This window comes from Aspergillus heteromorphus, assembly GCF_003184545.1.
Source record: "Aspergillus heteromorphus CBS 117.55 chromosome Unknown BO70scaffold_17, whole genome shotgun sequence".
NCBI lineage: Eukaryota > Fungi > Ascomycota > Eurotiomycetes > Eurotiales > Aspergillaceae > Aspergillus > Aspergillus heteromorphus.
In genome coordinates this window covers 267303-288673 of record NW_020290422.1, presented here as the reverse complement: position 1 = coordinate 288673, position 21371 = coordinate 267303, and the positions used below count along the sequence as shown (strand labels likewise).

The window sequence follows — 21371 nt, the reverse complement described above, 5'->3', positions numbered from 1 at the left end:
GCCAATTAACTGGATATTATATTATAGCAAAGCTACTAGATATCTATCTACCTACCAACCCACAACTGAACCATAACCATCCCCTAGATAGGTATCTAATACAGCCATCCACATCAACATAAACATAGTAGGTAACGTAACCATGTTTCCCAGTCCTAGGTAGACGTCTAGCTTATCCACCCACCCACCAACCAACCACCAACTACACACACACATACACACACACACATACATACACACACATACATACACACACACACACCTACCAATCAATCAAACAAAGATAGACAGATAATCCATAGATAACCCCCCCCCCCCCCCCCCCCCAGCAACCAATAATTTCAGCCAGCCAGTCCTCGAACCGATAAGCCAACCGACGGAGACAACCCGGAACAAGATCCGTATCCGGCGGAAGCGGAAAGCTTGTGCTACCTTACTGTGCTACTAGTAGTATGCAGACGAGACGGACAGTACGGAGTACCGTAGATATTGTAGATAGGAGGGGAGGGAGAGAGAGAGAGAGAGAGAGAGAGAGGTGGGAGCGGCCCGCCATCCGTCCCCCGGGTCTGCAACTGACCTTGACCTGAACTGAACGAGTGATGTAAGTGTATGTGAGTGAGGGGGGATAAATAGTAGCCATGGGTCCGCGACTGTCTTTATCATTATTATAATATTATCATTTGTTGGATCGTCATTTTTATTCTTCTCTCCTCTTCTGGCTTTCGTCTGAGCTGTTGTATATATTCCTTTTGTTCTGGAGGGTGTATCTGATTCTACCTACCTGTCTATCTATCTACCTACCTACCTACCTACCTACCTACCTACCTACCTACCTACCTACCTACCTACCTACCTACCTACCTACACCACCTGCACACCTACCCAAATACCACCCACCCACCCACCAACCATGACCTCGACCTGGCGCCCCCTCACCATCGGCATCGTGGGCGGCGGCATCGGCGGCATGGCCGCCGCGATCTCGCTCCGCCGAGCCGGCCACGACGTGACGATTTACGAGCGGCACGATTTCGTCGGCGAGGTCGGGGCGTCGATATCGTGCGCGGCGAACGGGACGCGGTGGCTACACGAGTGGGGGGTGGACATCGCGAAGGGGGACCCGGTTGTTCTACGCAAGCTGATCAACCGAGACTGGAAGACCGGGGAGCCGGTCAGCGTGTACGATCTGGGGGATTATGAGGAGCGGTGGGGTTACGTGTATAATATGTTTCATCGGCAGTATATGCATGCCATGTTGAAGGAGTGTGCGATGCAGGAGGAGGGAGGGGGGAGGCCGGTGGCGTTGAGGGTGAATATGCAGGTTTGTGATATATCCTTGTTTGTCCTTCCTTGGGCTGGGTGTGTATGCTGATGAATGGTGTGGTTAGTGCACGGGAATTGATCTCGAGACGGGAGTCATCTCGTTTGCGAACGGGGAGAGTGTACGACACGATCTGGTCGTCGGGGCCGATGGCATTGGTTCGGCGGTCCGGGGCATCATTGGCATTCATCCGGAGAAGAAGGCGGCGCCGTCGAGCTGTCTGCATGCGAATATTCTGACCGAGGATGCGGTCCGGCTGGGTCTGGTCGATTACTCCAAGGACAGTGCGCTGGAGTACTGGGGCGGGCAGGAGGGCAAGTGGGATAAGATTGTCCTCTCGCCCTGCAACGGCGGTCGTCTGCTGTCGTACTACTGCTTCTTCCCTCGTGAGAAGGGCGATTACGCCAACCAGACTTGGGGCGGCGAAGACCGGCCGGTCGAGGAGCTGTTGGCTCCCTATCCGGAACTGGATAGCCAGGTTCGCTCGCATTTGGCTATCGGCACGGAGATTCGACCATGGCGTCTGTGGGTGCAGTAAGTCGTCATTTCCTGGAAGCTGGCAAATGCTTGAACTGTTACTGATACACCCGATCAGTCAACCGTACCCGTATATCGCCAAGAACATGGTTTGCCTTCTGGGCGATGCCGGACATCCGGTACGTTGTGATCGCTGATCACCAAGACGCTGCACTGGCTATCAGCTAACGTAACTGCAGATGATGCCCCATCAGAGCCAGGGTGCCTGTATGGCAATCGAAGATGCCGCAGCCCTGGGTATCATTTTCAGCAGAGCGCACTTCAGCGGCGATGTCGCCGAAGCGCTCTCGGTCTACCAAGAAGTCCGACTTCCCCGGGCCACGAAGGTTCAAGCAGCTTCGGCAAAGGCAGCGTATAACATCAACGAGCGTATTGGTAGGATACCCTGTCCGTATCTCTTCGAATGGCAACAGTTCTGACGTGTTTGCACAGGCTTCTCCAGCAACACCAACACGGCCACATACAAGGTCGAGGACGAGAAGAAGAAACTGACGATTGAGGAGATGAACTCGTGAGTGGATTGTTCTTTTCTGTATGTTCAAAGTCTAACATCGACGCCAGATACGACATGCACAGGGATGTCGAAGAAGTCGTCGTGACGCGCAGAGGACTGCCCTATACCGGTAAATTCGCCAGAGGCCTCCCGATCGGATTCAAGCTTTCAAACGGAACGGTTGTTGGAGAGCAAGAGGATTCCTCTGTAGTTTCTGCTCGCATCTGAGTACAGAACACAAGCTTTTGGGAATAGTTAGTCTTTCACTAGCGGTGTATTAGTCCTATTGTTGCAGTTATATTTAATGAGACCACGAATTGCGATTGATTGCAACAGCAGATAGTAGCCATGTTTCTCGGTGTAGCTTGTTATCGCGTTTCGCTCCATCGGATCCATGTCTGATCTTCGTCGCATCACGGTACTGGCCATGTGCTCAATCGGGAGCATCAGTCGAGTAGCCTGTGGAAACCAGCCTCACCATTCAATATAGTGCTTATGGGAGCCCGATGGTCGAGGCCTATGGGGGCTGACGCCATCTAGCGACATGTGAAGTTGACCAGAGCAGGTGCTTGGACAGAGTCATAAGCCACGGTGAATGCATGTGCTCGGACGCGAAGGAATGACAGCTCAGCATGGGGAACTGTGTGATAAAGTACGATCGGCAAGACGGGCAGGATCATAACAATAGCATTGGTGAGTCGCCTTATCATGCCCTCTTTTGAAAGTGCAGTCTTGCAGAAGCAATAAGGACGGGTGGAAATGAGTTCCACGAAGGAGAAGGAGTGATCGGGTGATGTCGCCTGATCAGCAGAGATACGCAGCTGCTATTCGGCATCGTCGTCCGGACTCGATGGAGGCTCGGGCCTCCATTGGCTGCGTGGGTGTCTTTTTCCCCATTAGCCGGCGGCTCAGGAAATCGAGCGGCGGCAAAATTGGACATTCAACATCCAGTCAGAATCCATCGGCGGAGGATATGAATGGCGCACAGGCATAGTAAGCCCGATGCAATGCATTCGCTCAGATGACCAGCAGTGAAACTCTCCCTTAAATAGTAATGTAGCCATGCATCAGAGCAGAAGCAAATCTGGCGTCTAGGCCCGGTCGGTCGCGCCTATTAGGCTGTGACAATGCAGCTGATGGTTGACCATGCAGCAACGACCGGACAACCCAACTTATGTACTTACTATATGTGCTTCTTCCCGGATCCTTGTCCTTGGGCCAGTCTTGCGTTGGACACGGGTTGCCTTCCCAGGAAAGGCCCGACGCGCTCTGCACGAGAGTAGGGGGCTCCTTCCAGATGATCTCATGGATAGCCGCCAGTCCAGATGCCTCTAATTTTCTTAGTACCCGATCATCAGGCCTTCTGAGCGACGATCGCCTCCGTGGCATTGAGAGCTTCTGACGTCCAAACAGTCATTTGAAGACTGTGTCGATGCTTGAGTCCACGCTCGGTCTTTCCACGATCTCCTTATTGGGCACGATCTCCGTAGCGGACGATTATGCCACAGTACCGCATACACGGTCAGGATGTCATATCTGTCGGAGATCAGATGAAGGGAAAATCTATATGTTTCGGATGCTTTCGCTCGGAGTAAAGCTCGACGCGGGAAGAAGCTGGTTGATGGACCAGCCACTGGCTTTGAGTCTAGATAGACCCGTCTCGGGCAATGTCTCGCAAGCAGAGTGCCTAGATTCGCACTTGTAGTTTTCAATGTGAAGTGCGCATTAGAGTGAGCTATGGACGAGACTTTGATTTGAACATCAAGGGAGGATCATATCAATCGCCGTGTCAGCATGTTGCAGCTGCGGGGGGTCTTTCTGTTACAAGTCCGCTGTTCAACAAACCCGTTTTGGAGGGAATAGAACCGCGAGACCCTTGTGTGAGAATCGCTATAGTCAGTTGTACAGTTTCACCCTGACAACGACCGAGTCAGTTCACAGTAATCATTCTGCAAAGGAGACCTCAAGGACTCCATATCCCGTTCCGACAGCCATCCCATGATTCCTCTCCGTCTGCGGTGAACAGAAAGAGCAATGTGGCATCCTCCCAGTCAAGCTCCGATATAGGCAGTATATCCAGCATCCGCAGGGTTGCACGAGTGTGGTCGTTCGTGCCGCCGTTTCCGATGAATTTGAAGCGGCTGTGAAAGGAGCAAGGAAGACCCTGGTGTGGATTGCAGGCGTGCGTAAAGATCAGATCATCGGTGCCGGTGAGAGTATCACTGCCCTGATGATAGGGATCTCGTTGTCGAGTGGCCAGACTCTGGGATCTTTGCCTTGGTATTGTTAACACAATGCACCTTCCATAAAAGCTCGTCAGGTGCCGGGTGGGAAGGTGGGGATTCACCTGTCTCATTCTGGTGTATTGCTCAGGTGCGCCGACGGTACAGTCGGGTTGCGTGTGTCGGAGGCACCCATACCACTGATGGGGCATCTTGCAGGTGCAGCCGTGACCAGGAGAGAGTTACGTAGTAGTCGTCGTAGTAGTAGTTGGAGGAGATCGGAGATCCACGATCTGTCACCGCCAGGTATCATGTGATCGACAGGTTGTCAGGTGTTCGCAGCTTCGCCGACCTTAACGTTAAGGTTGTTGGTTGTGGAGTCCCGCGCCTGCCATTTACGGAAGCGAAGGCCTCAAAGCACCGACTGACACGAGACCCCCGCCAGTAAGACGTCCTCCAGCGGTACTCCAGCATCCCTCACTGTTGATCCGGATGCCGCCGTCCGGGTCGAGACTCAGAGCTCGGACTCAGACTCAGACTCAGACTTAGACTCGAGACAAGACCGTTAAAGCAGCGCTGGCCCGAACAAGCAAGTCCACGCATCGTCACAGACATCACAGACATCACATGGCCGGAGAGCACCGACGTGGCCGGCCTCCTTTCGCGCCCAAGACTCTATGATTCCGTCCCGTGGGACCTGGGCGAACGGCCTTCCGTTGCTCATGACAGCCGCGGAGATTCGAGGCGCCAAACGAGGAAACAACAGACAGCACCGCTGGAGCGAGATCTCGGGCGCCGTTTCTATACCGCTCTTTCGGACTTGGGCGAGGCCAGCATCACACGACTGCACGAGCTGATCCTGGCATCTGATAGTGGTGCTCACCTCTGGTATGTTCCGTTGCAGTGTGTCAGTGTGTTGTGTTTGTTGCCTTACTGTATATGTATACGTACCTCTGTACGTGGGGGTTCCGTATCGCCTGGTTCCGTCGGTGTTTTGTATCTCCAGGTATCGAGGTCGGTTCCTGGCAAAGAAGAAAAAAGTACTACCTGCCCCTGTCTGGGTCAGGTACAGGTACATGTGCCAGCCCTCCGTGATGTGGAAGTCCACGTCCGTATAAAGTTGGCTCCTCTTGAGGTTTATATCCAAGCGGTCTGTGATTGGTGGGGGACATCCCTGTCGCCCGTACACAATAGACGTGTCTCTCTCCTCACGATGTGTATAGCATCGATTAGTCTGCCCTTGAAACCAGCCATCGATACCATCGCCAATCGTCAGCACTCACTCCTCCGTACCGACCTGACTATCGAGGTGCCATTTAGCCCCGAACTAACACGACCCACTCGCACACCCTCCAAGGTGAAACCGATCTCACCACCACCACTGCCGAGACGCGCAGAAACAAATCCGAGGCGCAAGTCACCTGGCGACCGTGAATGGCATGGCGGCTGTCACCCAACCGCCCGTCTGCCTCGGGGGTACTTTATATCCCCGGGTCATGCGACAAGCGGAATCCGTGCCTGAGCTGCCTAAATCCAAAGCACCATCTCCCCCCTCGTCCTACGTGGGATCCGACGAGTCTTTGTTTCAGCTTATCGAGGCATGAGCTGTTCCTTGTTTGTCGTCTTCTTCGGGTCGTGTTGATACTTACGATCGATGATCCGATTAGGTGCGACGTAGCGGGGATCCTGGGGTCCATTGCCGGCTCACACAGCAGCCAGCTAGGGTAGTATCTGCAATCGAACAGGGATAGGGATAGCTTCTCCAGACTCCGAGACTGACCCTGGTAAGCCCTGACATTGACAGTAAGGTAGGTAAGATAGACAGCCAGCCACGGTAACCAACCAGCCACGTCCCCCCAATCCACGCCCACGAAACGAAGTGAAAGATATATTTAGTATGATTTATCCCGCACAACACACGTCTGTCCTCCCGTTACTTTTTCTCCCTCCACTGTACCTGGACATACATACATACATACATACATACATACATACATACACACATACATACATACCGACTTGAGTAGTAAGTCACTGCAAACTTCCCTTCCAGGCCAGGGTCCATTGAAGTCTAGACCCCCGGGCACCCTCATGCCCCCCCTCGCAGGTCGTCCCCATGCTTCCGATGACTCCCCCCATCTTTCTTCCCGTAATTAGCTACTGCCTAGGTACTCGTACTTACCTAGTACCTTCTGTTAGTTACGAAGTATCCCTCCCACTCAGGCAAGTCCCAAGTGCCTGCCTAGTCTCAAGTAAGCAAGTAAGACGAAAAGAACCCTGCATCCTCACCTCACATCACAACCGGGTATCCCCCAAACCCAACCCAACCCAACAACGGCCGCATAAGCCACCGTGTAACGCATCCGGCATGTCATCTGACACGAGGAGCTTTTCGTTGAACAAGATTTGTATGTACGGAGTACCTATCTACCTCCCTATATGGCATGCTGGGGCATCGTAGTACAGATTCGGACACTCCAGTCCGTACTTAGGGTACTTCCTTCCTTCCTTTTCATATGTACGGAGTATAATGGGTGGATGGAAGTTACGCTCCAGCTATCGGACAGTTCTGATAGTTGTTAGTTGCTATTATCAGGTAAAGATAGATATAGATAGATAAGTATAGGTAGGTAGGTAGATAGGTAGACTACTAAGGTTGTGTGTGCCATTGCATGTGCAGTGCCGACCCCCCCTCTTGCGTGGGTAGTCAGTTGGTTACAGACGGAGATGGGCTTTGGTGTTGGTTTGGGGGAGATCGGCGGCGGGTCGATCCCATCCGCACAGGGTATCTGTGAACATGCCTGTGGTCCCAAATACCGGGTTCTGGATGTGGATGTGGATGTGGATGTGGATGGGGTGCGGATGCGGTGGGTGGGGAAGGGAGGGTGGTACTGTAGGTAGACATTAATGTACGTACATACTATACGTACAGTAGTATCTTGGTCCTTAGTAGGTACCAACTAGTCCCTGGGTTTCTATATGGAGTATGTACATGGAGAATTATCCGAATAGTCATTCTGATCATCTAGAAACTATAGCTAATAGTAATCCATCTATATGTAAGTACTATCGTCCAATCAAGAAATACTAATTGAACATCTATATATACTAGTATGGAATCATATGCACGGTAGACATATGTGCGGATCGACTAACTAACTACCTATTGCCTTCCCTCCCTGCCTACTAATCTACCTAGGTACCAACCAAACCCGTCCCTGAATCAAGGGCGGGCGCAATTACCTGGTTTCCAACGTTTAGTCTCCGTACCTACAGCAGCTAGACAGATCCGTCCGTCCGTCCCTGAACAGGGAATCTCTGCAGAAACACTCACCCATCCACTCACCCACATAACTAACTATAGATATGGCTAAGTCAGACTCCAAGGACAGGACAGGACAGTCCATCAATCAATCAGACAATCTCAAGTGCGTCGTCATGGTCATCCCCATACACATCCTGAATCTAGGTAGGTACTAGGTAAGTCCCTACTTACCGCTGTAGGGAGTGACAAGAACACGGATGGACACGACACGACACGGTGAGTGAGTGGGTACGTACTATAAGTCAGTAGGTAGCTCCGTGTTACACCGGGCGGTGTCGTCGCCAGCGTTGTTGCTGTTGTTGTCGTGGGGTGATCAATCCGGGGTAATTCCGGGAACGTGCCTTTGATCTGGGTTTGTACAATGTACAATGTACATAGATTGGGGGATTGAGGAACGGGGGGAATGGGGAATAGAGATTGGGGAAGGACAGGCGAGGGAAAGATGGTCGGTCGGTCAGTCGGTCGGTCGCTGGCTTGGCTTTCTTTGCTGTTTGTGCTGGCTTACGTGTGTGAGAGCCTGAGGTATGAGTATGAGTATGGAGACGAAAGAATAGAAATAGGTAGGTAGCTTAGATCAAACCCCGACCATTCAACTCATTCTTCAACACAACGAGCAGTCCACCAACCTACAGCTATCTACCCAAGCCTAATCCCCCAACCAAAGAAGGAGGAACAAAAAAGAGAACAGGATCCCTCCCTCACGGAGTACCCAATCCAGCCATCCCACCCATCCATTCCCCATCAGTCGAAGCCGTGCCGGGTGGTGCCCTGCCCGTTCCTGTGCGAATCCGTTCCGCGATCCCAGAATGCGCGATCCGCGTAACCCTCCCTCCTCCCTTGCATGTATAGACAGGACACACACACACACACACACACACACACACACACACACACACGCACGCAGCCAGCCAGCTAGCTTCCTAGCTAGCAGCTATCCACCGATCCGTCCATCCCCTGGGGGTCCGAGCGCGCGGACCGGAAAAGCTGCGAATTGGACATGATCTGGTAACCGCTAGTCCGGTTCTCGAACACAGAGGGGGGGGTTCTGAATCGGTCGGGTCTATCTGCGACCGGTTCCTGGGACTGGGAGAGTGCTACATAGATAGATAGGTTACCGTACATACATACATCTATCTTTTTTCAAGGATTGCGCTGGTCGGGGGATGCGGGCCGGGAAATATGGAATGTGACTGCTCCTGCTTCTGCTTCTGCTCCTGCTCAGGAGAACGGTGGGACGGATGTATGTCTGTAGTGTGTGTGTGTGTGTATTTATATATTATGCATATACGGTAGGTAGGTAGGTAGGTAGGTAGGTAGTAGGTGAGGTGGATGGATGGATGAATGGGTTGATGTACCACGTCTGGAGGGGGAGAGAGAGGAAGGAAAAAGCAACTCACGGTACTCCGTGGGCTGAATAGGATTGTTCTGGTTGCTGGGTACGTATGTAAGTACTGCCGACACGGGGGTTAGCTAGTAGATTGGGTGAGGTAGTTTAGGTTGGCTGGGTTAATTATTGCTATTATTGTCTGTGCAGGATGGATAGGATAGTAAGTAAGTAAGTAAGTGATCTGTCTGTTTGATTCTCGTGTCTGGAAGGTACGGAGTATCCCTTCCCGGTTCCCAGTTCCCAGCGTCCAAATCCCGGGAAATGATATCCGTGCGCAAATCCAAGCTTTAAGCTATGCATAAAATCCCAAGGAGGGAATCAGGCACACCACAAGCTAGATAGATACTTACCATACCGGCAGGTAGGGCTGGATCCATGGACGACCATACATAGTAGATGCTACCTACATACATACCTGAGGGTCATTATTCGCGCATACTGACTTTCTCACCACCATCTCAAGATGGGAGATACTTCTCAGATGCTTGAGTCAAACACCCGTAAGGTGGTGAGTGTCTGAGCTCAAACACACCAGCCACATACATACCCGGGATCGATCCAGAATCCAGACAATTCCCGGATCGACAGCCCTGTTCGGGTTCCTGGCTTCTACCCTACTTCGTTCATTCGACCCCCATCTGGAAAAGGCAACGGTAGGGAAACCCATAGCGGTAATAGGTATGGGATCAGATGCTGTGTACAGAGTAAGTACACGGGCACGGCACCAGGATGCTAGTAGGTGCATAGGCAGGTATATTGTTATTGTTATTGCCAGGCTGCGGGCGCCGCTTGGTTCGGGCGGGAGTACTCCGTGAGACACACGGCGCACCTGCTGTCGACTGTATGTAGTATCATTCTTCTGGCTGCGAGCTGCAGCTGTTGATGCATGGTCCCTTCTCCTGTGCTTCTAAGCCGCTCCGCTGTTTGACGTGATGCAGCTGCAGCCAGTAGCGTGGATACCGACCGTGTCGAGTCGAGTCGAATCGAGTCGAGTCCCAAAAATCATAACCACAATCCCTTCCAGACTCAAGCCCCAACCGCGATCGGTGGATTGCTGTCTGTCTGTCAGCCATGGTCCGCCTTCGGAGCAGGTCAGAAGAGCAGGCAGGCAGGCAGGCAGGCAGTGAGTCAGTCAGCGAGGGCAGCCCCGAGTAACCATCACCGTATAGGTCAGGTCATACTCCGGACCTGTGTCGAGTCGATACGTTCAGATTGCGCTGAACTTGGAGCTATGGTCGAAGGAGGCAGTGAGTGTTAGTCCGACTCCGTTACGACAGGTTCAGCCGCGGCGGTGGCGCAAAAAAAGCCGGCGGGACGACCCCACATCATGTGACGGGCGGGCAGTCTTGTGACCCGGGGGTGGGCTTTGCCACTCTCCGTACGGATACGGAGTACTCTGTAGGGTGGGTATCTGGGTATCTACTGTTTGGTTTTGCTCGCGTTGCCCCCACGTTCAAGGGCCACATCCTGAAATGCGGTGTTGGAAGTGTAACAGGCAGCCAGGCAGACCTGACCCTGCCTGAAATCTATCTACTACACGCCATACGCCACGGAACAATAGTCACTCTGCCTGGTCAACCGGCATGGGATCCATCTACGTCCTTCCTCGGCAACTTTCCGTCGGACTGTGTCTGCTTGCTTTTTTCTTGCCTCTCACTGGATACGGAGTACTACACTCTTCTACGGAGTACCTCTCTACTAACCGATATTGATGCTATCACCCAGGTCATCTCAAACCGATGACGATCCATTGACGACAGTCAAGGCCAGTTGATCTCGTCTGTTTGCGCGCCTCCCGACGTAGCGGATCATGAGATAGCGGGATCCCTATCGTTGGTGTTCACCGTTGTTGCTCGTCGAGAAGGTTCGCTTCGCTCATACATCATCCGGGGAGATTACCTGGAAGGGGAATGGAAACGGGACAACGGCGCGGAAAGTATAGGCAGCGGTTTGTTCCCAATCAATCACCTCGAAATCTGGATGAAACTAAAGCCCCCCGCCCCTTCTTCTAAACTAACGTTTACCCGGCCAACCTATCTAAGTACCCAGAATGTAGTTATCTTCCCCCCAATCCTTCTCCGTTCTCTTTTCTTCTCTTCTATTCTCTTCTCTTCCTGGAACTCCCTGCCAGAGGTAGTAGTAGGTAGGTAGGTAGGTAGGTAGTATACGCCTGATGAATCGGAAGATGGGCGAGTGGATAAGGGCGCGGCTACGTGGCTCCCACTCCAGCATTGCTGTGGAACGATTATCTGCATGAAAGATGGCAGCTGAGCACCTGGATCCTCGAGAGTGCCCGCCCCTCCCCCGGCTGCACGCGAAAGGGAATAAATAAGCTCCCCGGCGTGGCGGGTTCCCTGATTCGGTCGGTCCCAGACTATCCCAGGACTGACTTACCGTACAATGTACATAGGTAGGAGATACTAATACTCCTGTTGCTGCTGCTGTTGAATATTGTCTGCATGGAAAATCTGCATGAAAGTCCCGGTGTACCTAGCTAGGTACCCATGATGAGCTAGATATCTACCGACCTACCTTTTTGGTTTTGCTGGACCAGCTGCCGATCGCGCTGTCCGATATATTATATCATAGTGCGTGCCTAGTATGGGCCATCTTTCTATATAATGCGGGGTTGGGTTTACCAGGGCCATACCTACAGCCGGCAGCCAGCCATCCATCCAACCACGCTGGCGAACGACCAGATCCCACGGGGGATTAGGATTTCCGTAGACAGTTTACTGTCCGGCACCAATCGAGGGGATGAGATTGGATTGGGATTGATTCCCCAGCAACAGCCTAGTGACCGACCCTGAGATGAACCCGCCTTGCAGGCTGTTGTTCAACGTCGCTACCCCGTACTCGAGGCGACCTTGCAAGGCTCAGATTGCTTCGGGCCCCCATAAGTAAGCCGACATGGTCATCCATCCGCCCGCGTCTTTTCTAAGCTCCCGTGATGGTAATCTCGGAGGTAAATGAAGGGGGCGGGAAAAGGGGTGGGGGGGGGGGAAGGAGGCCCAAATACGCAGTATGTCCGCCTTGGTGAAGCAACGGTGCAGCAGCAGCAGTAGCAGTAGCAGATGATGTTCCCTCGGACGATGAAACCGACTCGGACTCTTAACAACTCATCCATCAGCTGTTCGGGAAGAACCTAGGCCTTGACGTGGACCATCACATGATTGCAAAACGTGGGCTGACGGCCGAGAGAGGGGGGAAGATTAAAGAAAAAGACGCTGTCAGTTCCAAAGGGGCAGTGATGATAGTGAATCGGGCGGATCGTCCAAATCCCAGTTCCCCGAACCACTTACCTGGGGATCCGCGATGAAGGATCAGTGTGGCGCTTTAGTCTATTCCCGCTATAATACTAGGGGGGGGATTATTATTCTCAACGGGGCGTCTGGAAGTTTTTGCAGGGCCCCGTGACAGGAAAAAAAAAATTAAAAAAGAAAAGGGGAAGGAGGGTGGGCTAAACCGAACAGGCGGGTAATCAGCCCAATCTATGCCGTATCACAGCCGGGGTCTGCAGCGTCATTCTTTGCATGGGAGATGCTGTCTTCCCCCCCATCACAATGGCATCACTAGTACTCCTAGATAGTGACAACTGGCAGTCCGCCCATCTTGTGATCCCTTAGTCCGCGGGAGGAATGAGGTCTCGCGAGCGTGGGTTATGGGGACCGGGTACTGGGTGGGTAGACCCATGGCGGGGATCGGTATCCGCCAGGGATGCATACTGGGAGAGCAATGCTTCCGGCCGCATGGCTTCAGGGAACACGGGAATTGTCGACCTGGCCCCAGAATGGACACATAACTGCCGCAGACTGCAGAATCAACCTGATCAGAGTCATGTATGTAGTATGTAGGCGACACTAAGATGATCAACCAGATCGGAAACGCTGTGCTCCTTCCCCGGTATGCAACTTCGCCTGGGGCATGTCTGATGGTACATGCCACCGGCTGATACGATGTCGCAGAGAGGCAGATCGGTGCTCAGACCATTATTGAGTCGGAAAGGTACTGGTAGAGCCATCCATCCACCCATCTATCGCCTCGTTGACATATCATATGGGCTGAGAGAGAGGGAGAGAGAGAGATACAGAGTTCGACACGCCCCCGGAGCCAAGGAGATCGGGGTCGGCGAACGCTGGATTAAGCGCAGTGCCGGGAGACCCGGTTCCAGACTAGGTCGAAGGGGAACAGGACGAAGGGAACGTGGTTTGGGGGAAGTCTCATAGGAAGTATCATCATAACCTAGAATGGGCCCGAAACCAGGTCCGTGGCGAAAACAGACAGACAGACTGACTGACTGACTGACTGACTGACAGTCAGCAGGACAGTGAGGTGTCAATTATGGCATGGCATGCCCCTGGTAAGGCGGGGGAGGGAAGGGATCAGGCACTGTGCCTAGATTTGACAGCGACAGCAACAGTGACAGCGATCTGGAAGGCGACGACGACGACGACGATGATGATGGCAGTGGCTAGCTACTACTCTTCGGTACTGGGTATCTTGCTAGGAGGGCAATACTGGCCAGACGGGTTGACAAGTGCGGAGTGATATCAGCCAGGCGGCGCCAGAGCCAATCGTTCGGGGCCCCATTTTTAGGAGTCAAGTGACCCGGGCGATTGACTGGTGAACTGTGATGGAGAACCCTTAGTCAGCCCGCGAGCTGGTCACAGGACGGGTGATCTTTGTCTGGATGTTTGTCTAGAACTCTCGAACACTTTCCCCTGTTGGCATCCCCCAGGGGTTTTGCTTTGTCGGCGCTGGTGAATCAAGGTATCAAGGTATCAAGGTCGCAGCATGTCACCAGCCCTAGTCCTATCTGGTCCTCTACGGCTTCCGATGGCTGGAGAGGGCTTGGGGGTCCAAACCCGGGCGGGTCCTGGGGGCGCATGTATGTATGTATGATTGTATGTACGTCTGGAAGTCGAAGTATGGAAGGATGGAAGTATGTAACTATGTATCTATCCCAAGTCACCTGGGGGCCTGGTTGCGGTGATGGGAGGATCTGGAAAAACACCGCATTCACCGATGTATGGGGAGTTACTCGGCTCAACTCGACAGTACGGCAGAAATACAGGTTCCGTACTTTGTGGCCCAGGGTGGGACTACGGAAACAGACCGGTAATGTTACCAATGTCATGACCAGGTATGAAATACCAGGAGACCCACGGGGGTACTCCGGAAGTACTAGTTCCCAAAGAGGAAAAAAAGCGAACCCCCGAAAAAAAAATAAAGAAGAAAATTCGGAAAACGAAAATAAAAAAGAGTGCGGACCACGGATGGGGGGGAAGAAGGAGGCGCGGCTAGGATCCCTCCTGGTACTTACCGCCATCCCTCGGTACATACGGTACCTTCCCTAGCCCGTCGGACTTTTCGCCTGGCTGTACGGTCAACTACGGTGGCCACCCTTCCTCTCCATCCCTCTCCCCTTGTACCGTTACGAGGTCATACCAGTCTTCTTCCTCTCTTCCCCCCCCCAAAAATCTCCACTGACCCGTCCGTTAACTATCTTGCCTTTTCCTCTTTTCTTCGTCTGCTCCACCGGCCGTACTAAGGTCTCCTCCCCCATATTCTCGTTCGATTTTTCCCTTCCCTCTTCCCTTCTTCACTCATTCCTCCCGACTACCACCTACTACTACCTCCCCCAGAACACCCACTTCCCCGACCCGGCTCGATCTCCATACCTCACGCCGTTCCCCGACCTTCGTTCGATTGTTCCATTGCAACCCTCCTGACCTCGTCGTTTCCGGTTCATTCTCGGAACGGGCAAAGGGATCAACTACGTGACGGGCCCGGCCAATCGACCTACTCCGGCTTGCACCCGCACTGCACACCCTCCCGCACCGCAATTGAGACTCGCTGCCCTCGACGAGCAGCTTAGGCGCCACTTCCACTCAACCGACACCCTGCGGCCCGCTGCAGAACTCAGCCTAGGAGGTCTCGCTCTCACTGACACGCTGGAGGATCAAAGAGAATTATTCCGCCACTTTTCGCGCCGGACGACCACGATCGGGGGAGACGGCGACCCCGAAAATACACTCTCGAAGGGGGATTTGTTGCTTGGAGAACTTCACAATTCCCGAAACTGTGGCAGCGTTACAATGCCTTCGCCTTTATCAACCCCCGTCCTGACAGTGGACACGGCCAAAATCCACAAGGTCGACACCGCCAACGCGCAGAGTCTACATGGAATGTGGATGGGTGAGTGGATTGGTCTTCGCGGCGTCAATCGCGGGTGATAGCTGACAATTAACCCTCAAACAGTATTCTCGAAATGCGCCGACTACATGGAGGAAGGCCGCCGCCTGGAAAACCTGAGCTGGAGACTCTGGACGCGAGAGACCTTCTGTGTGGAGCCCGAGACCTCAAGCGAGGCGTCGGTCTTGCCACTCCTTCGTTCCGAGGCTGGGGATTTGCCAGAACTTTCCGCTAGCGTGGAATCGGCCGCGTCTGACCAAGCGGAGAGGATCGAGCAGCACATCAAGCGTCCGAAGTGCATGGACTACAAGCCTGCCGTTGTTCGCGACGATTCCCTGCTCAGCCTCGCCCGCGGGAAAGAGAAGCACATCACATCTCTTGGTCTGGAACGCATGGTGCTCAACATCAAAGAGAAGAAGCAACTCGAACCGCTCACCCCCGTCATGTCGACAGTTGCCCCCCCTGTCGTCGATATTACCCCGCGCCCGTCTACTCCTACTCACTCACCTTCTGTCTCCACTGCGAAGCGGACGCCCTCCCCGCCTCCTTCCGTCTCTACTGCGAAGCGGACGCCATCCCCGCCGCCGTACCCTCTCAGTCAACAGCCGAATCAATCCACCGAGTCTTGTTCGACCACCGCTCCCGAGGGCAATGACAGCGACAACAACGTCAACGCCACTGGGTCCGATACCAGCGTTTCCTCGTCCGGAATTCTCCCCAGTCGTTGTGAGTTGATCAAGTCGCCCAGCATTGTCCGTGGATTTTCCCCCTCTGTCATTTCGTCGTCATTTCGGTCGCAGCCCAGGCTGGCAGCCGAGCCCGGACCGGCAAGACTTTCCACCGCCCGGCCAGCCCCCAGGGTGAAGAATGGGAAGGGCATGTTCCTTCTCGGAGGTTCTTCAGGTGATGACGAAAGTTCATTTGAGGATCGCCCTGCCCTGATGGCACACCGCAGCTCTCTCTCGGACTCCCTGAGCAAGCCCGGGGCGAGCAACCTGAGTCTTCGGAAGAAGGTGGCGTCATTCAGGGATCAGGATGGAACAATCAAGCCTATCCGCGAAGGCCCTACGGATAACGAGGATGCGGTCGAGAGCGAGGACGAGGTTTCGGAGAGTGCCATTGAAGACTCGGACTCGGACTGGGAAGATTCGGTCACGGAAAGCGGCCGATCCAGCGTTGAGGAGAGAGAACTCTTCCAGCGCGTGGATTCCCGGCCCAATCTGGTTTCGCGGCGCTCCCTCCTGACGTTGATGATGCACCAGCCCACTAAGATGGGAGTCCCATCCCGATCGAGCCCAGCCCTACAGCGGTCGCGCACGTCGCCCAATGGTCCCTCGATCCCCGCATCCCCGCCCGACGATGATGACGAGAACCTAACGATGCGCGGGCCCGGCGTTCCTCGCTCGAAGCCAATCGTCATGAAGCCCACCCCGCAGTCTGTGGCGCACTCCCCGCGGACGACTCGCCGCAACATGCTTGCCACGGAACTGACGGAATCTCTGCGCCGGCACTTGTTGTGGGAACGCCAGCAGAAGAGTGCGACCGCCAACGCCTTCCTGAAGCGCCGGCACACGGCGCATGATATGGCCAACCTGCAGGAATATCCCGGTCCGAAGGGGTCTCAGAACGAACAGTCGTCGGCGCAGGACAAGACGGGCTCCTGGAACAACTACACCGACTTCGGACCATGGGAATACCATGTGAAAGGGTGGTAAAAAATCTACCTTTCGCCTCTAATATCTGCGTCAACACGTCTTCCTTTCTCCCCGAGGGGTAATGTCTATTGACTATGATACCCGATACTCGAACGGCAATTTCCTTGTTTTTTTTCTCTCGTCTGCACCCCAAAACATGTAAAGACCGCCGATTGATTATCATCCTTGTGACACGTACCATCACGACTGCATTGCATCTTGGCGCTTCTAGGGAACCTCTGGCTGTTATTTCCGACCTAATCAGTGTTTTCGGGTCATTGTTTTTCTTTCCTTTTTTTTATTTTCATTTCTCATTTCCTTTTCTGCCAACTTCTCGACATTGCATTGTGTGGCTGTCTGCTGTCCTTCTATCCGGGCCCCGGGAGGTCCCCAGCCTCATTGCACCATTAATCCAGTTGTACAGACGAATTTCCTCTTTTTCTCTGGCGATGCATGGTTTGAGACGGTCATATCGGGCACGGGATTTCTTGCGTTTTTATCTTTCTTATGTTCTTGCGTGCGGGGGTGGGGGACGCATCAAAAGAGGACTACGGAGGGCAGCCTGCTTTTTCTGTCGGTTTGGAGCGGCCAAAAACATTGTCAATTTGCATCTTGGGAACAGCCATTTTAGCTCTTCTTGATACCTACCTGATACCAGATACCACTTCTTTGTGACTTTTGAACCCGGGTCACCGGGGGTCCTGTATGCTACTACTACTACTACTACTACTACTACTACTACTACTACTACTACTACTACTACTACTACTACTACTACTACTACTACTACTACTACTACTACTACTACTACTACTACTACCACCACCACCACTATTACCCTTACTACGATTGTTGTTGTGTCTTTTTTTCCTTTTCTTTTTTTTTTCTTTTTGACTTTAATGTTTGACCCCCAAAAAAATCCCCGGCGAGAAATCACTTCAATTTAGAATTAATCCATTCAACCTTTAGGATAGGATCGGATGTCGCGCCTACCTGATCGTAAAGTCAGTTCCGCCAGACCGTAAATTCTATCGAAGGGTACTTTTTTCCCTTACCAATGCTGCCTCGCGCGGGCCCTGGCTTGGGGGGGGGGAGGGCGCACTGACACGTAACCATGAAGGAGGGAGGGGGGAAACACCTTCGAGGGGGCTCGAGGGAAGGTCGAAGGGGGTACCTGTCGAGTTCTAGAATCCCGCACTGATCCCTCCATTTCAGGATATTTCACATGCGTCCGATATTAAGATCCCCCCTCCACCACCGCATCGCATCGCATCGCATCCGTCGGATGGGCTGGGCTGGGCTGTGGGTTGGGGTTGGGTGTCTGGGTGTCTTGGTGTGGGAATGGGATGGCGAACAAAGACACATACACACAGACTGACTGACTGCGATAGTTAGTTGGTGATTTTGACGAACGCACGCACGCCTGAATGCAGGGTGGCCGTTCGATCTATTATTCCCATCTTTCTTTCTTTCTTTCTTTCTTTCTTTTTTTTTTCTTTCTTGGGTTTGGGTTTGGGTTTTTCTGTCGTGGTTTTTTTTTTTTCTGTCACACCTTACCCTACTTTAGGTTCCTGGCCTACCCTACCTTACCTAGTTCTCTTTCTTGAGTCAGGGTGGAAACTGGAAAGGTGTCCGGGGGTTTAGATAGATATGACGATGCTGTAGTAGATACCTACCTACTACAGAGCAGAGTAAACCGGTCGGAAAGGCAGATGGGCATTTAGTTACTGAGTTAGATAGATACTGGGTACGTAGGGTAGGGTAAGGTAGGGTAATGTCAACATCAACATCATCACATCGGGGTCCCCGAGATCCAGCTCCCCGCGATCAAGTAGATCTATAATAATCACAACAACAACCATCTCGACTGCGTCACCAGCCGACCGCGATCGCGGATGGATGGATGGGACGGACGGACACACCACCAGCTTAGTCACGATCACAGGTTCTTTGTCTGTCTCGAGTTCTGGCGAAGCAACTCTAATGATACTAAGAATAAAAGCATGTGTGTTTGGCGGTAACCCGCGGAATGGAGCTCCATCCATCCATGCTTGATTTAGCTTTTCTTTACTTTCCTTTACCTTACTTTACTTTCAACCTTTTGCCTCGCTTCGTATAGACAGACGACACACACACTATATAACATGTGGTTGTGTGCCGAATGAATATTATTTGCTTCTTCGATTCCGCTGGAGGCGCGCAATGCTACTGGCACATCGGCACTGTCGTGGATAACGGCGATCTGCCACCGCCGTTCTAGACCTGAAGATTATGCAAGGCCGCCGTCGTCTGGTCCTGTTGGCAATTCTGCAGGTCATCTGCGCGCGTCGTGCCGCTGCTGGCTGCTGCTTGCTGGCTGCTGCTGGGGAAGGGTGGGTAATTAGGGTGTATGGAGTATGGATTGTGTCATGTCAGTGTGTGTGTGTGTGTGTGTGTATGCTGGCTGGTCCGCGGAGGATTAATGATGACCTGTCATTGTCATCATTGTTGATATTCTTGGTGAGGTGGATGCTGATATACAGACTCATTACTATGAGTAGAAGTTGTACGGGTATAAAAGCAGTATAAGCTGCATTATTGGGGACGGTCGCATGCGCACTGACAAGGATATCTTGATTGCTTTCACCCGCCGTGACGTCACCGCCCGGCTACTCCAGAGCGGTCCAGAGGGGAAGGGAAATCCCCGGACCGCTGTGATCCGTTCTCGACCGCACTGGCAAATTAACTACGGACAGACTAACTACCAAGTAGCTGTTCCTCCAAGCAAGGCTGCCATGCCATTGCCATTACCATCAACTCCGTGCTTTCCTGCAATTCAATCGAAATTTCTAGGTGGTAGTAAGATTGACTCCATTCATGTAAACCCAATTCAACAGTCAGAAATAAAATAAAAAAAAAAAAGAAAAGAAAACTCTGGAACGGTCGGAAAGCCAAAACCCAAACCCAAAACCAGACGAGAGAGAGAGAGAAAAAATTACACACAAATAAGGTCAACCAAATTTCCCCACAATTTCCTCCTGAAACTCCCGATCACCACGAACAACACACCAATGACCTCGCCGCTGTAAGAAAAACCCAGACTCAAGATACAAACTCTGACATCCGACTCTGCCCGAACGAAAACGTGGAGCAAAGCCAGCCCGTGGGTCTCTCCCAAACACCCAGACCAGGGCGGTGGATCCCAACCCCGACACAGACTCCAGAGGGAGACGGAGGGGGGGGGGGGGGGGGGAAGCCTTCCCGGATCGGGTTTACCTCCCCTGCAGAATGTCGGGGTGGGCGAGATTTTCTTTTTTTTGGGGGTGTTTTTTTTTTTGTCAGCTGAGTTGTGCTCCTTTTTCTTATGTCAGTTTGGTGGGGCTGGTGGACTGTGGAGACTGGAGAGGGGGGAGAGACCGAGAGAGAGAAGGAGAGAGAGATCGGGCAGCCAAGTGATTCGTAGATGGTTAGCTTCACCGGTACGGTGGAGTGTCCCACTTTGTTATACAGTGACGGTGTATCGGGCTGACGGCGGTCTACCATTCGGGAAGGTTGTATGTAGTATTGATGTACCGATGGATTTTGGATGGCAGGCAGAGATAGGATCTGACTACTCCGGATGTTCTATCTATCTATCTACCTAAAATCTTGTTTTTCTGCCGCTTCGACGTCGAGATTGTGGAGTATCTTGACTTCTTCTTACTCAGTCAGCAATCAACATCATCACTCGTAAACACCACACACACCAAGGCCAAGCTCTCCAGACCTAAAGTAACCCATAGTACTCCGTACAATACATCTTTTCCCTGCCGAATGAAAAGCAATCCCGGTCAACCTGAACCAACCAACCAACCAACCAACCAGCCCAACTACCCAACCCTGCAACCCATGGCATCCAGACCGACCGACCGACCGACCGACCGACCGGCCCGACTCCCTATTCCAGCTCGGCATGCCGATGCATCATCACCATCCATGACCCAGTCACCCAAGAGCCATCCATGTATCTACTTGCCTAGCACCCTGCAGAACGGGGGATATTCGGAATAATAACCTTGTTTACTCTTCCACTTCCACCATTAACTAACTACACTTATTTACTTACAAAGCACCTTCTCCTCCACCTCCTCCATACGGAGTACATCCAACCACAGCCCGACCTTGGTTTTCTCCCGAGGTCGCCTTCTTCTTCTTCTCACCGTTCTGGAATCTGGACTT

General features: G+C 52.8%; 7 protein-coding genes across 7 annotated transcripts; 4 read left to right on the top strand and 3 right to left on the bottom strand.

The window, feature by feature from the left end:
• Window positions 1-910: 910 nt before the first annotated feature.
• On the top strand, window positions 911-2579 carry BO70DRAFT_353710 (FAD-dependent oxidoreductase; the record flags this gene model as incomplete). Its single annotated transcript, XM_025541836.1, has 6 exons — window positions 911-1321; window positions 1389-1855; window positions 1917-1977; window positions 2038-2233; window positions 2291-2369; window positions 2420-2579. 6 exons carry the CDS (start codon window positions 911-913, stop codon window positions 2577-2579), a joined length of 1374 nt encoding a protein of 457 aa, XP_025398220.1.
• Window positions 2580-4314: 1735 nt separating this feature from the next.
• On the bottom strand, window positions 4315-4785 carry BO70DRAFT_397520 (uncharacterized protein; the record flags this gene model as incomplete). Its single annotated transcript, XM_025546711.1, has 1 exon — window positions 4315-4785. The coding sequence occupies one exon, from the start codon at window positions 4783-4785 to the stop codon at window positions 4315-4317; it is 471 nt and encodes a 156-aa protein (XP_025398219.1).
• A 353-nt stretch (window positions 4786-5138) lies between these two features.
• On the bottom strand, window positions 5139-6638 carry BO70DRAFT_353709 (uncharacterized protein; the record flags this gene model as incomplete). The annotated part of the gene is made up of 6 exons (XM_025541835.1): window positions 5139-5458; window positions 5525-5747; window positions 5857-5874; window positions 6223-6364; window positions 6494-6530; window positions 6581-6638. 6 exons carry the CDS (start codon window positions 6636-6638, stop codon window positions 5139-5141), a joined length of 798 nt encoding a protein of 265 aa, XP_025398218.1.
• A 9-nt stretch (window positions 6639-6647) lies between these two features.
• BO70DRAFT_60935 (uncharacterized protein) lies at window positions 6648-7093 on the top strand. The gene has a single exon (XM_025548590.1). It carries the CDS (start codon window positions 6690-6692, stop codon window positions 7032-7034), a length of 345 nt encoding a protein of 114 aa, XP_025398217.1. The 5' UTR covers window positions 6648-6689; the 3' UTR covers window positions 7035-7093.
• A 2587-nt stretch (window positions 7094-9680) lies between these two features.
• BO70DRAFT_60911 (uncharacterized protein) lies at window positions 9681-10448 on the bottom strand. Its single transcript, XM_025548589.1, has 2 exons — window positions 10238-10448; window positions 9681-10155 (listed from the first exon to the last, which is right to left on the bottom strand). Exons 1-2 carry the CDS (start codon window positions 10356-10358, stop codon window positions 9776-9778), a joined length of 501 nt encoding a protein of 166 aa, XP_025398216.1. The 5' UTR covers window positions 10359-10448; the 3' UTR covers window positions 9681-9775.
• A 2586-nt stretch (window positions 10449-13034) lies between these two features.
• On the top strand, window positions 13035-17195 carry BO70DRAFT_397519 (uncharacterized protein; the record flags this gene model as incomplete). The annotated part of the gene is made up of 4 exons (XM_025546710.1): window positions 13035-13124; window positions 14931-14988; window positions 15055-15483; window positions 15547-17195. 4 exons carry the CDS (start codon window positions 13035-13037, stop codon window positions 17193-17195), a joined length of 2226 nt encoding a protein of 741 aa, XP_025398215.1.
• Window positions 17196-19332: 2137 nt separating this feature from the next.
• BO70DRAFT_60874 (uncharacterized protein) lies at window positions 19333-19826 on the top strand. Its single transcript, XM_025548588.1, has one exon. It carries the CDS (start codon window positions 19446-19448, stop codon window positions 19740-19742), a length of 297 nt encoding a protein of 98 aa, XP_025398214.1. The 5' UTR covers window positions 19333-19445; the 3' UTR covers window positions 19743-19826.
• The last annotated feature ends 1545 nt before the right edge of the window (window positions 19827-21371 follow it).